Here is a 14,888-nt window from a genome sequence, read left to right as displayed (position 1 = left end):
TCTGAGTTCTATTAAATATGCCAAGGGGTATAATTTACCTTCCCCCTTTCAATTTCATAAAAAATATTCTATTGAATTTTGTGTGGAAGTTTCCATGTAGAGTGAGTGTGTCTAATTATTCTGATCCTTTTAGAAACCAACAAACTCAGAAAGCAAAACATGAACTGTAATCCACAATTATCCACTATTATTTAAAACTCTCCCTGATGGTCTGATATCAAGGGGTAATCTAAGTATATAGATATACAGAGCCAGATTTATTGTTGTTAAGGATATCTGACACTTCATACAGCAATCAAAGACTACATTTTCTCTGAATTACAGGGAGCAAATGAAACCTAATTTAAAGGAACTCTCCATAATATTCTCCCAGTTTTAATGAAGTCGTAAAAAATCTTTAAATTGTAAACTCAGTCACTAGTGTGGCATCTGTCTATTGACATTTACCAAAATCACTGCCTTCAAATTAGGTGCATCCCTGTCTGAAGAATTATGCAAATTAAGGGGGCATATGTCAATATCATCCTAAGAAAATGTTCTTAATATCCTAACATGTTCTCTTAATTTTTTTCTCATTTGAATATCTCCCTACTTTTCATTAGCAAATAAAAGGAACAGGGTTAGTGCCAAGAAAATAAGTCTTTACTAATTGGTTTTACTCACTTTCTGACTAGAGTCAGGTGAGAAACAGACTTGAACTGCAAAATATCACAGAGATTTTACTAATTTATACAGTGACAAAAGACATTGACTTAAATAGCAAACTTTTCTAAAGCATTTCCTTTTGTAAAACGTACATACACATTCTAGGTATAATCATTCTATGTATAATCAGCACATCACAAAAGCATTGAAGTTAAGCCATGCCACATGCAATTTAAACCCTGCCATGCACATTTCTCGGTATATTCCATGGACGGCTACATTATTTCCAGAAACACGGGAAGGAAAGTCACAGAGATACAATATAAAACATAGGAGAGTGGGATTTTTATTTAAAATTAACTATATCTTTTCAGAATTCATATTTTCACTTCTGCTCAGAAAATTTTGAGTTGACAGTTTTAACCTCACGAGCCATGCTTCTAAAGGAGAACCTATCTAATTTAATTTAAGGGGGATGTTAACGAATAGTTACTAGTCCATTTCACACTTTCTCAATAATTTGGAACACAAGTCACCATGGAATAATATCATTCAGACTTCTCTGTGCTATAGATCTGTAGCGTGGGACCCAGGGAAGTCAGGAAACCCACAGGACAGCAAGCACAGAAGCACCGTGACGCCACCCCGCTCCCCCCACGCACCTGGAGGGACCACTCCAATCGCATCATCAACCTCATAGTCTGACATGTCACTGTCACTGATTCGCTGGGACCCTGCACGACAGGAAGGCAAACAGATACCTCTGCGTCTGCTCGGGTCAGGAAATGTGGAGGGCATGGTCACAGTTTTCTCTTTAAATGCTAATTACATTACTACTAAACACTTTATTTTTAGTGAATGAAGCATATTGACTTCAATGTCTCAGGGTGCAAAAAAGTGATTTTCTTGTACATATATATTCTGCGAAGTTCATGTGCAGTTGATTTTCAAGTACTTGTTCTCCAAGGACACCATGTTCTCAGCATCCTTATAAGCACTGAAGACACACATAAGAAAGAAGATTTCATAGAATAGCATTTTGACTTTTCAAATTATTCTTTAATTAAGGTCTACAGCAAAGTGTATACTGTTTTCTACCCACTTATACACCCTCCTGCACAGTGCAGGCAGGATGGGGCTGAGTGGAAAGGTTCAGAGAGACCTTTCTCGGCTGGAATTCTGTGGAACTCATGTCACTGAAAGGGTATCAGGTCCCTTTATAAATATGTGTGTTTAGCCTTCAAAATTAGCCATTACACTGCATTAAAGATTTAATCTGAGGAAATAATTCATCAGAGAAGCACTAACATGACATTTAATTATATGAACATTTGAACAATTATTTGAACATTGATTCCAGGTTACCAAAATGAGGCTTCTAAGTTTCATTTGTCCAATAAGAGATTTAGTCATAATTCAAAAATTAATAAATAAATGCAAAAAAGTACTTTTTTTCCCCCCTCCAATCATCAGAAGAGTAAAAGCAAACAGATTTTATAATGTTTTTGAGAAAATGTTTCTTATAAATAATACTAAAATATCCAGGAATTATATGGTTATTAAGATATTCTACACAGCAACCCATCAATTAAGGCAATAACTGCCCCATCGGTCAGCCAATGAACAACTCCATCAGCACAAAGGATTATAATTCACAGGTTCTAAACTTTCACCTCTGGAATGACTCCCCTATATTGTATGTATTACTTTCTCTGGGAAAAGGAGAAAACGGTCTTGCCAGGCTTCTTTATATAGATGACTAATTTTTCAATAATCTCTAATGAACATTTGAAAAAATACCCTGAACGTCAATATGGAACTCAGACCTAACAACACAATTGCTCCTGGCAACTGAGCAGAGCGTCCACCTACTTTGCAGCTTCTTGCTGGCGCTTTCGCCGTGGGTGTGTCGCCGCGGCATGAAGGGCGATGGCTGAGGCAGAGGTAGTGAAGATTCGTCGTGAGTCTGAAGTTTATACCAATGTGGCTCATCGTCTAGAAGCGCTGTTTCCAACTCTATGAGGATCTGAAAGGACAGCCCTCGGGTTAGATCAAGGAAAGGCATAAGGAATAATGCACACTGCAGAAGCTGCACGAAGCATCTCACTCGGGTCTTGACCATATACTCACCTCTCCAAGGAACTCACTCTCCTCTTCCTGCACCCTGGGCTGGTCCCACACGGTTATTTCCAACATCCGTTCTCTAAAGTCTCTACGATGCACGTGCGAATAGACAAAAGTCTGATTCCACTTTGGTTCGAGGACTTTCTTTACCGTTTTGGTTCTCCTTTTACTTTTATCACTGAAAAGTAAGTATGCTTTGTAAATGAAAAAGCAAACGCAAGTATATGCTGCCACCTACTGTAGCTACATGCAATACTGATCTTGGAATATTTTTACCATTTGTAATTTATACCTGTTATATAAAAGTCTGAAAAGACAGCTGAGTTTATTACAATTCTAGTTTTAACTATGATATAAGCAGTTGTTATGATTATAGACACGCACACACAAGGGTACAAGCTAAATGATGTAGCTCTCAAAGACCAACAGATATAGAAACAAGGTAATGAAAAAATTTTTAATTGACAGGTTATTTTAAAGAAATATAAGGCTTGAGGGAATTTTTTAGGGACAATATATAGCTTATCCCCCCATAGAGGATTACCTATTATATTTTAAAATTATATCAAGGTGTACACATATATGCAAACTCATCAAAATATAAATAATTATGTGGAAATTTTGGTATATCAATTATACTTCAATAAAACTTTAAAAACTAAATGAAACTATATCCCAGGAGAAGAAATTCTACTTTTTCTATAAATAAAGATTTTTCTATAAGTAAAGATTTTATTTAAAAAATATTTTAAAAAATTTCATACCTTCTATCTGGAAGAAAATACATTTTTACATAGGGATTCCTGGGACGCCCATCTACTCTAGGGGGTAGGTCTGTTGCTTGCAGAACATTGACAATCAGTTGGTGGCCCACCTTGTCATACCACAGCTTCACCTAAGCGCAAGGGACACAGAAATTAGCATTTATAAAAATCACAAGGTATTAAAATTTCAAAAAAAGTACTAAAATTATTTTTGAAGGACATTTCAAGTTGCAAAATACAGCTGAATCATAGATACTTTTCAGCAAAGAATACCGACATGAGAGCATAACCACTTTAGAACTTGACTTTCCTCTTCATGCATTTTAAACATGACTTACAACAGGCAGGCCTGCAGTGTTGATATATACTCTCTTATACTGTGTGATGAAATAAAAATAATAGTAAAAATTTTAGAAAAATAATAAGGGAAGAGGGAAATATTGAAATAATTTTTCTTGTTTTTAAATGCTGAATGCAACTGTTTGGTGATTATAAGTATCTTAATGATTTACAGCATGGCTAAAGGCATTCTGCAGCGCCACTTGTGGCTGAAACAAAACGTCTGATGCTAAAAACAGTACACTGAAATAAAATAAATAAATAAATAAATAAAAACAGTACACTGAAATAACTTGGAAGAGGTCAGGAAACACATTTACTTTAGGCCTCTTTATACCAGGTACTGCTGCGTTCCTCATTTAATTTTCAACTAACCTATTACAGGTTAATTTTCATGAGAGAAGAAAAGCAAAAAGGAAGGTATCCTGCATATATGATGCCTTCAAACCAAATGAAGATCAAGCGATATTTCTTTAACTAAGATTCATGATAGCATGAATAAAGAAAACCAAGAAAAGAGCACATACTGAAATATTACTGGCAAAACTGTGGATACAGTCAGGGCAGTATCTGTACTGGCAGGAGACAATGTTAGCTTTAATTCTTTTTCTTTTTTTAATTTAGAAGTTAGCTTTGGGTTTATGGTTAAATAAGAACTATCAAGATAAGTTGTTTAATAGGTACTTATTGTAATACATTTAAGAGTCATTGTAACAAAATAAGCTAATTTAACAAGGGAGTAGTAAGGAGAAGGCAATGGCACCCCACTCCAGTACTCTTGCCTGGAAAATCCCATGCATGGAGGAGCCTGGTGGGCTACAGTCCATGGAGTCGCTAAGAGTCAGACATGCCTGAGCGACTTCACTTTCACTTTTCACTTTCATGCATTGGAGAAGGAAATGGCAACCCACTCCAGTGTTCTTGTCTGGAGAATCCCAGGGACAGGGGAGCCTAGTGGGCTGCCATCTATGGGGTTGCACAGAGTCGGACACGACTGAAGCGACTTGGCAGCAGCAGCAGCAGTAAGGTAAGGGACAGATTAAGAATTCAAATCCAGATCTGTACCAATTCATATCTCTGTTCTCAATTAATTCCAGAGGTGTGTTTTTCATTAATCTGAGATGGATTTTTATCCCTCTTAAAATATAGGTGATGTTTCTGAGAGATTCTCACACACACTGAAACAGTGGCACAGGGACTAGACAGAGGTCTTCAACCTACTAAAAACAGAAGCTAAAACCAGGAAAGGTTTTAAAAACAGCAACAATTTTACAGTTACCTTTTTTATTTAATTAAAACTAAGAGGAGAACAGCCAAAAATAGACTATAGAAATGCACACATTACCGACGTAGCAGAAGACCAGCTACTAGAGAACTGTGTGAAGCAGGATTTTCTATCAGCTATTAACACAAATATCCTGTATTAGACATGCTTCTTGACTTCAGCTTTTCCCAGATCACATATAAAACAGTAGTGAAGAAAACTAGCTTTTTCACACTAAGATCAGTAACGGAGAGTTTCATCAAATGTCTTAAGAAGTTAAAAAATATGTTAAATTTAAGTTTTCCAAGATCCAGGACAATGAGGTTGTTAAGTAAACAGAACACAACTCTTTGCTTTTATTATATCTAAACTACTTACCTTAGAAACTTTCATCCAACACACACAAAAATAATTGATAGTTTATTTTCTTAAGGTATCACTTAATGTTCGGCACATCTGGCATATTGTAGGCACTCCATAGATATGTTCAAATAAATATGTGAGTAAAGGAACAATCTAATAAGTGAATGAAAAATTGATGAAGTAGATGATGATGTTAAATGATTCTGACTATATCACAGTTTTCAAGCAAAGCCACACACTTTAAAGACAGAAGCAGAGCAGGGAGCGGACATTAATGGTCAGCAACATGCACTGCAGATACATACAGAAAGTTGTCCTGGTAATACTTGTGGGGCATCTTTGAGAGCTCCAGGGCTTGTGGGAGAAATTACAGAAATGGAAGGCCTTTCCATCTTCTGAGACTCAAAGGAACTAGAACCTAAAATGAGGGGGGAAATTAAGTATTTTTTAACAACATAATTATAACCTATATGTGAAGAATACATATTTTTCATGAAATGTTAAGTGCATATGTTATTGGTATATAATCATAATTCAGTGCCACCCATAAGAGCAGAAACCACTTGCAGTGGGGAGGTCCTAGAAAGTTATTCTCACGTGTTCTTGGATTGTCTATTTTAAGGGAATTTAACGATGGCACCCCACTCCAGTACTCTTGCCTGGAAAATCCCATGGACAGAGGAGCCTGATGGGCTGCAGTCCATGGGGTAGTGAAGAGTCGGACACGACTGAGTGACTTCCCTTTCACTTTTCACTTTCATGCATTGGAGAGGGAAATGGCAACCCACTCCAGTGTTCTTGCCTGGAGAATCCCAGGGACAGGGGAGCCTGGTGGGCTGCCATCTATGGGGTCACACAGAGTCGGACACGACTGAAGCGACTTAGCAGCAGTAGTAGCAAAGTGATACAAACACATACTGGATTTGTTTGCTTCACTCTGTTAGCATTGACTTTCTAAGTTTCTAGAGGATATTGTCCAATGTAGGTTCTTGTACAGCCTTATCCAGAGCTAAAGGCTTCATGCTTTAACGATAAGAAAGATGGTACCCATTATGTTAATTATCTTAGGATCATCTATGACGAACTGCCCTCACTGAAATTAAAATGAATGCACGTATCATATAATTTATGAGCTGCGTCTACCTAAGATAGTATTCACCACTCTTTTAAAACAAGATTTCCACCTCTTTCGGTTGTGATTTTACAGATCTGTCTCCTGACTGTCTGAGGATGCTGTCCAGTGATTCACCTGTGGAGGAGGGACAGTGGCTTCCCACACAGCACCGCAGAGAGGGTCTTCTCCCCCCTTTCAAATGAAAGTCCACTTTTCCTGGGTCACTGATAAAGTGTCCACAACCAGCAGGATGAGCGTCTGCAGAATGCTATATCCCCAGCAAGTATAACCTTGAACCCACAGCCATCAAGACTTAGTTTTATTGAGAAAACAGTACGTATGAACCTTTTCCCAAGAGTACATCATCCACACTTTTTTCCATACATGCAAATTATCAATATGGTTAAATTAAATCACACAGTGTCATTCTGCACCTTCCAAAGACTTTTAAATATAAGATACAGTGCTATAAAATTCTTTGTTAACTGTGTCTCCTTGATGAAGTATTCTTAGGATAATTTTCTTCTTAGTTCTCAGACATCGTTGCTTCTAACAGTACCTTTCTAATATTATAGACTTTTTTTTTTTTTTTAAATACAACATCAACATTGTAAATTATCCAGTTGGTCCCATTTCTCCCTTCATATTAGAAAACTCAAAACCAACCATGGGCTCATGTCCAGCGGGAATGTGGAACACGATGCTATACATTTGAATAATTCATCTGATCCCTACTTCCTTGTTTATCCCACCCGTAAATTTCCTTCTTATAACCATCACTTGTTTTATCCTAAAATCACCTTGTATTTTCTATTCCAATAAGCTAGGTTACATAATAACGCTTGGTGATAAAGCCCTAGTATTATCAATTTAATGCCAATACATTGCAAAGTAAATATTTAAGTCACTTCCACACTGTCCTTGAAAACTTCATTACCCACATTATCATCTTTCATTTGGAGTCCCTTTAATGTCCCTGTAGATAACTTAACCCTCTAGCCTCAACCCCTTTATTTGCACTGAAATCTCCCTCTACCCCACCCATCACTTTCATGGTCATATTCCACACTGTTACACTGAATTAAAATCATTTGCTTCTGTGCCTGTTTTCCTTCACTAGACTGCTCATGCCATGAAGTCAGTTTCCAATGAAACAGAATAATCCAGCATCAAAACACATGTTTATGTAAGGCAACTAGAATTGTTGTTGTGTTTAGTTGCTAAGTCATGTTCAACTCTTTGTGACCCCATGGACTGTAGCCTGCCAGTCTCTTCTGCCCATGGGATTTCCCAGGCAAGAATATTAGAGTGGGATGCCATTTCCTCTTCCCTGCCTGCTAAGCAGGAGAGACAGTTTAGATCTCTGGGTCTGGAAGATCCCCTGGAGAAAGACATGCTGATCCACTCTAGTGTTCTGTGAAATACAGAGAAAACTGAGGAATCGCATGGATAGAAGAGCCTGGAGGACTATAATCCATAGGGTCGCAAAAGAGACATAACTTAGAAACTAAACAACAACAAATAGACAAATAGAACTGTTACTGTTTCATTAATTTTGCCCTGTGCATCTTAAATGCTAAGATGCAGAAGGCTACTGCCAAGAAAGACTTTTGAACTTTTGCTAGACATATTCACATCCCCTGGTGGTTCAGATGGTAAAGAGTCTGCCTACAATGCAGGAGACCAGGGTTCAATCCCTGGGTCAGGAAGATCCCCTGGAGAAGGAAATGGCAAGCTATTCCAGTACTCTTGACTGGAAAATCCCATGGATGGAGGAGAGGTCGCAAAGAGCCAGACACAACTGAGTGACTTCACTTTTACTTCACATCCCCACCCCCCATACACAAAGAATAGAAAGAGAAAAAAAAGCAGATCTTCTTTGGATTTCCCATGGTTGACAACTCATTTATATCAAATAACTGAAAAAGACCTTAAATTTTATACTCACTGGACTCCAGTGGTGGATGGGAGCTCTCAGGAATCCTTGGAATGTCACTAAAAAAAACAGGGCATGGTGAAAATCCCATTAGCTAAACCACCCTGCCTGAGGCAATCATAACCACACTTTATCTCAGTGGTGTCAAAAAACCTTTTGGTGTGGAAATGGACAAGAGTTACCATTAAGGCAATTTCTAATGTGCATGAATGTCAAACACCACACACACACACACACACACACACACACAAAAACTTCAGTAAAAACAAGTTTTTATATATTTAATACCAAAACACTTTAACATGACAACAATCAGAATAATATTGTGGCTAAAATCGCCACAATATTTTTACCACCAAAACAGCAGGTTTTGGAAATAAAAAATGTTAAAGGCAATATTTTATTTCAATTCTAGAAAATCAAAATGACACATATTTTACAAATCAGTAATATGCTTTACAAACACATCTGAAAGAGTTTACTGAATGAAAGGAATGGAAACATCTCCTGAGAATAAAATAATATGGTGAATATCATGGGCAAAGTTAATAAAACAAAAAAGATGGATTGCTTTGGAAATTAAAAATGGTTCAAGCTAGCAACAAAAAAGCCAAAATATATTATATATGTGAATATATAATTCATATACACATATATAACCCTATACAGAGATTCATATCTCTATGCTCAAATTAGCTAAATATATGGCCATTTACTAGATGATCAGAAAGTGACTTGTGAGAACACCCACTCCTGACACACTCACAAATTATTCTGAATAAATATTTAATATGACCTCAGCTTCGTCCATTATCCACTGTGGCCTTAGAACCCTGGGGTTTGGGAATTATATTGTATTAAACTATTTAACTTCTTTTTTCCAAGATATTTTTGTATCAGTGTAAGGCCATTAACAATATACAAGTATTAACAGGACAAATTAAAGCAGACTGGAGTTAGTTAGTCCCAATAAAATTATCAGAATATTATTTAAGAATTTCTAACCACTTACCTTGTGAACTAACTTTACTTTGATTTTTCTTTGCACTTTTGGAGGGAATTGAAACAAAAACAGTTTTCTGTTTGGTGATTTATTTTCCTGACTCTTCATTTTCACATTTTTGGGCAAAGTAATTCCAACCACCTACAATTTTTACTTCTTACAAATGACAATTAATCTTGTGTATGTTATGTGTGCTCAGCTGCTCAGTCATGTCTGACTCTTTGCAACCCCATGGACTGTTGCCTACCAGGCTCCTCTTGTCCATGGAATTTTCCAGGCAAGAATGCTGGTGCTAAGTCACTTCAGTTGAGTCTGACTCTTTACCACCCTATGGACTGACTGTAGCCCACTAGGCTCCTCTGTCCATGCGATTCTCCAGGCAAAGAAACTGGAATGGGTTGCCATTTCCTCCAGGAGATCTTCCAGGGGAGAATACTGGAGTGGAATGTCATTTTCTAATACCAGGGATCTTCCCAACCTAGAGATCGAACCTGTGTCTCTTGTGTTTCCTGCATTGGTAGACAGGTTCTTTGCTACTGCACCATCTGGGAAGCCAAATTTTATTATATAATCATGTACAATTAATAATGTGTCTGAAATATATATTTTATGTGATAATGAGGCTAATTATTCAATACCTAAGACACAAGAAAGCAACTATTTATCTTCTACCTTCTTCTTAATTCAAAGGCAAAAAATCAATTCTTAAAAATCTAGAAACAATATTTTTTTAGATAATGTTACTTCTTTGAAAATTAGCCTCAGTTATGAAAGTAAAATTTGAAACTTCAAAACTAGATAGAAGTTTGAATTTTATGTGTCTGTGAAAGAAGAACTGTGGAGAAGTTACAAAAAATTCTTTTGAAGAGACAGAATTAAAATATATTTAATGTTTATTAATTGCTTCAGTAATATTTTCAGGCAAAAAATGTCCTCTTGACAATTATATAAGCCTTCTGAAATTGTTCTGCTCACAAATAAGGTGGTAAAACAGTCTGGATAAAAATTACAATCATTAAAAAAAAATTATAGTTACCATCGTAAAGGTAAAGAACATTACATTAGGTGGGCTAGCAAAAACGGGTGGTACCTCAGGATGGCTGATGTCTATTAGACCATGGTGGTCAGTGTGCGTGTAAGTTACATTTGGGATGATTCTTGGAATCACTATAACTATCCCCTTAAACAATGAATACATATCTGCTTTCTGCTTTAATTATAGAACTACATGAAACATAATTACTAAATACATCTAGAATTATTCTTCCAAGATTCTAATAAGTTCCCTATTAACTAGAAAGTTGATATCAGATTTAATTTTTATTTAAATATAATCTTTGTATTCCCATATTCTTTGAGTCCCACAATCCATGATGGTTTAGGTCTGTTTTGCAAAGAATACTTTTAAAATTATCTTTACACTAAAGATAATTTGAATGTTATTCCAGTCCACTTTAACTGTCTGTTAATTTTTATTTTTTAAATCACCATGAATCAATGGTATTTTGGCTGATTACTTTTAAAACCACTATATATTTGAAAGTATTTGGTAATGTGCCCAATGCTTTAAGTTTTGTTTTTTATACTTTTGATTCATTCTCCAATTTACTTACCTCTTTTCCAGCCTCATGTTTACCTCAGCACTAGAACACGTCATGTAAAACTAGCATAAATTATATAGTGTTGTTATTCTTAAAAAATCTGCATGGAAATGTACAATACTTCTGCAAATGCCTTCAATCTTTATTCTTAATAATCACCACTTAAAATTGACTATAAGCTTGCCTTCACTTTCGAGTTTTATATATGTATATTATTCTTTAGAATATATGATCATACAGTTTAAGTTCTTTGAGAATTAGGATAATTATATTTTCTTGCATGTTTTGCATTGATATGCATTCATGAGAACAACAAAAAATTAAGGTTACTACTCTTCCATAAAAAGTCTTGAATTTATGGCTCTATAATATTTTAGAGAATAGAAAAAGGAATAATTTCAAAAAATATATTCAAACATTAAGCTAATTATGAAACAGTTCAAAATGCCTTCCAAAAAATTATAGACAGGCAAAATGAATATTCTGGACTTGTGGGTTTCTTAGGAAAAAATACCAATATGGGAACTCTATATACAGAGAGAAAATATCCCATTGACTGTAGATTATTAAATTATGCTGAAAATTGGAGTTTTAAAAATATCACACAGATTATCATGGCCAATTAAAATGCTTAAATATTTCACACTTGCTTGATTTTAAATAAAATTTGGAACTATCCATAATTAAAGATATAGAAAAAGTATTCCATTCTTAGTAGAATAACAAAAAGTCATGTAGATGTATGAAATGACTACTATTTTAAATATCACAAAAAGATGAGTTTGTAAGTGACTCTCTTTAAGGAAACACTATAATAATTTAGGATTAATAAAAATAAATAGTTCTACCATTAAAAGAAAATATTTTTACTTTATAGCCCACTTATGAAAAATACATACTTTTTGATACTACAATTGTTAAATAGTGGAGCTCCTAAAATGTAGTGAAGGAAATTCAGTCCAAGTTTAAAAAATTGAGATTTGAAAGATCTAAAATGTATGCCCATATTTGAAGAAAAAACTATCCATTGTAACATGTACTGTATGAATGTATAAACTTCTTTTAGAAACCCTGCTAATACATGTAATTTACTAAACTTAAGAAGCAAGTTTTTTTAGCCTTACCCAATAGGCCTTGAAACAATAATTTCAACTTGAGGTTCTGATTTTGATTCTAAAATAATGTTGTAAACTTCTTCATTTGTAGCTCCCGGCAGGGGTTTACCATTCCATTCTAGAACTTCATCCCCTTGAATTTAAAAAGAAGGGTATTTTTTTACCTTATATATTGTTTATTTTTCTTATCTTTTCTTGTTTTTTTTTTTTAAACAAAGAAATGCAAAACATATACAAATAGTTTAATCATCTAGGCTCTGCTCTTGAAAGCAAATTGATTGCCATATAATGTCAGCTAAATGGTTCTTTCTAAACACTTTTTTCTTTTTGTTTTTTTCTTTCCCCCATAAAAGATTACTGGTCATTTGAAACAGTACAACACAAACTATCTTTTGAGAAATATCAGAAATAATATAAAAATCATCTCATGCTATGGGATGGAATTAGCATAGCTCATTTGGCAATATCAAAAATAATAATTAGCAGCATGCCCTCCATAATATAAATGTAGGCGGCTCTATACATGAAAGATTATTAAATGCTGCATAAATCCTGCTTTACTTTCGGTAGAAATAGTAATTAACATTTGTTGGCATGAATTTTCCAACTATAAGTCATGCTTCATTGCCTTCTCCAGATGCACAACAGAATAAAAATGCATGAAAGGATTTGAATTCATACCCAGAGGGTAACGCAGGGAGCTATGGCAAAATTACAAAGCAAGCAGATGTAAAATTGTTGCATGACAGTCAACCTACTTCCAGATGTTCATACACACACATTCTATACATAATACATATCATGGTAATTAAGGTAAAATTAGAAAATATTTTAATAAAAATATAATACATATTAAGTTGTTAAATAACTGAAGATTCACTGAAGAGAGTAACACAGTATTAAAATACAAGGACTAATCACCTCCTATATTAACCAGAGCTTTCACCAAAGAACATTTGGAAAAAAACACTTATTTTCACAAATATTTAGAGCAGTTTTAGTTCTCAAATGTCTCTGCAATGTACCCTTGAATTGACAATAGAGGCTCAGCTGAAATATCCCAGCCACAGGGATACTTTGCAGAGTCTTAGTTTTGTGCTTGTTTTGTGTATGCTTATTTTGCTGTTATCAGTTCCTGTAATACTTCAGTAGCAAATGAAATATGTCTCTAATAAATGGATCAATATCACCATCATACGTTTAAAGCTAATGACAAATATGGAACTTTTTAGTTATGCCTTTTAAAAAAGTAGATTTTTGCTTTGCTAGGTTTACTTTAAAATAATTCTTCTCCCTACCCCCAAGTGTTTGCTTACTCAAAAGTAAAAAGGCAAATATTTGACAAGCATATAATGCTGTTTAGGTATGACAAAAGAGTATGGTTAGTACAAATAGTTAAATGACTTCTGATCATTTGACCTAAGATGTTAACTTGCAGTTTTTCAAACAGGAATGAACACACATCACTCTATTAAAAAAAAGTAATACAATTTTAAAATGTATTAGGAGTCTTTTAAATTTACTGACCAAAAAAAGAAAAGAAAAAAGAAAGTTTACATCATGTGAATGTATATGCGTGTCTGTATGAAAAAATATTTTCTAAAATAATAATTACCCTGATATTTTCTATTCTATTTTGTTCTATTTCATTTTTTTAAAAATAATGAATGTAATCCATTAAGTCAACTTTACTATCCAGTAATGTGCAGCAATCAACATTTTGCAAAAAACCCTGCATTATAAAATTCTTCCTCTTATAGACAGCAATCTAGCAGCACTACTTTTAATATAAAATTAACTTACTATATGTATTGATTTATTTACAAATCAAGAATTCCTAAATTAGAAGCTGGTCTCCTTAAAACTATTTATGAAAGATAATGGGTAAACAAAGATGAAAAGGAGGCTTTCTTCTGTCTTTAAATTTGTTGGAGGAGAAATACAAGAGTGAATCCCTTTAATAAAATGTTGTATGCAATGAGAGAAATCCATGTGAGGAACAGAGGGAGAGTCCAGCTGCACCGGGGAGCAGGGGAGTAGTTACTGCTCAGGGGAAGTATCGGGAAACGCTTCACAGTTAAGGCAACTTTAGAAGAGTTTCGAAGGATGGCAAGGATATCAACAGGCAGAGCCCAGGAACAGCAAAGCCACCTGAGGAGGACAGGCACGGCCAGGTCCTGCAGGTGCAAACAGCGCCCAGGTCCGCAGGTGGAGCACGGCCTCGGCGGGGTGGGGGGGGGCGGGGGGAGCGGAAGGAGGGGGCGGGACTGTTAGCGGAGGGCAGACTGCAGAGCTTCAACCCGAGCAGACGGTGCCTGAGGGATGATGGAGGGACTTAACAAGGGGGGTGTCTGTGATTCCATCATCCAGCAGTGGGCAAGGACTGAAGGGAACAGCAGTAGGAAAAGCTACCGCAGATTAAGGCAAGAATGCAGATGCTGAACAAATGTCATGCTAAACAAACAAAATAGTTTTACAGGCTAAAGCTGTTTATATGTAAACAGAAGGAAAACAGTTCCTAAATAACATGTAAACCAAACAGAACATACTGTCTAATTTTCAAGCACATCAATTGCTTCAAGTGAAAACTACATTTATATGTTTTACAGTTATTTAAGTA

At 35.4% G+C, this 14,888-nt stretch overlaps 1 protein-coding gene across 50 annotated transcripts in view; it reads right to left on the bottom strand.

Moving 5' to 3' along the window:
- Positions 1 to 14,888, bottom strand: part of RIMS1 (regulating synaptic membrane exocytosis 1) — a 606,124-nt gene that overhangs the window by 163,863 nt on the left and 427,373 nt on the right. For 49 of the 50 annotated variants that reach the window (XM_027550929.1, XM_027550882.1, XM_027550886.1 and 46 more), the window contains 7 exons: positions 12,278 to 12,401; positions 8,562 to 8,608; positions 5,805 to 5,917; positions 3,534 to 3,664; positions 2,776 to 2,947; positions 2,518 to 2,671; positions 1,308 to 1,379 (listed from right to left, as the gene is read on the bottom strand). In XM_027550929.1, coding sequence (XP_027406730.1) covers positions 1,308 to 1,379; positions 2,518 to 2,671; positions 2,776 to 2,947; positions 3,534 to 3,664; positions 5,805 to 5,917; positions 8,562 to 8,608; positions 12,278 to 12,401 — 813 coding nt within the window. The remainder of the gene's footprint in view (positions 1 to 1,307; positions 1,380 to 2,517; positions 2,672 to 2,775; positions 2,948 to 3,533; positions 3,665 to 5,804; positions 5,918 to 8,561; positions 8,609 to 12,277; positions 12,402 to 14,888) is intronic. The other variant, XM_027550889.1, reaches the window with a different exon arrangement.

Source organism: Bos indicus x Bos taurus, chromosome 9 (assembly GCF_003369695.1).
Source record: "Bos indicus x Bos taurus breed Angus x Brahman F1 hybrid chromosome 9, Bos_hybrid_MaternalHap_v2.0, whole genome shotgun sequence".
Classification (NCBI taxonomy): domain Eukaryota; kingdom Metazoa; phylum Chordata; class Mammalia; order Artiodactyla; family Bovidae; genus Bos; species Bos indicus x Bos taurus.
Note: the sequence above shows the minus strand (reverse complement) of the source record. Positions and strands in the feature narration are given on the sequence as shown.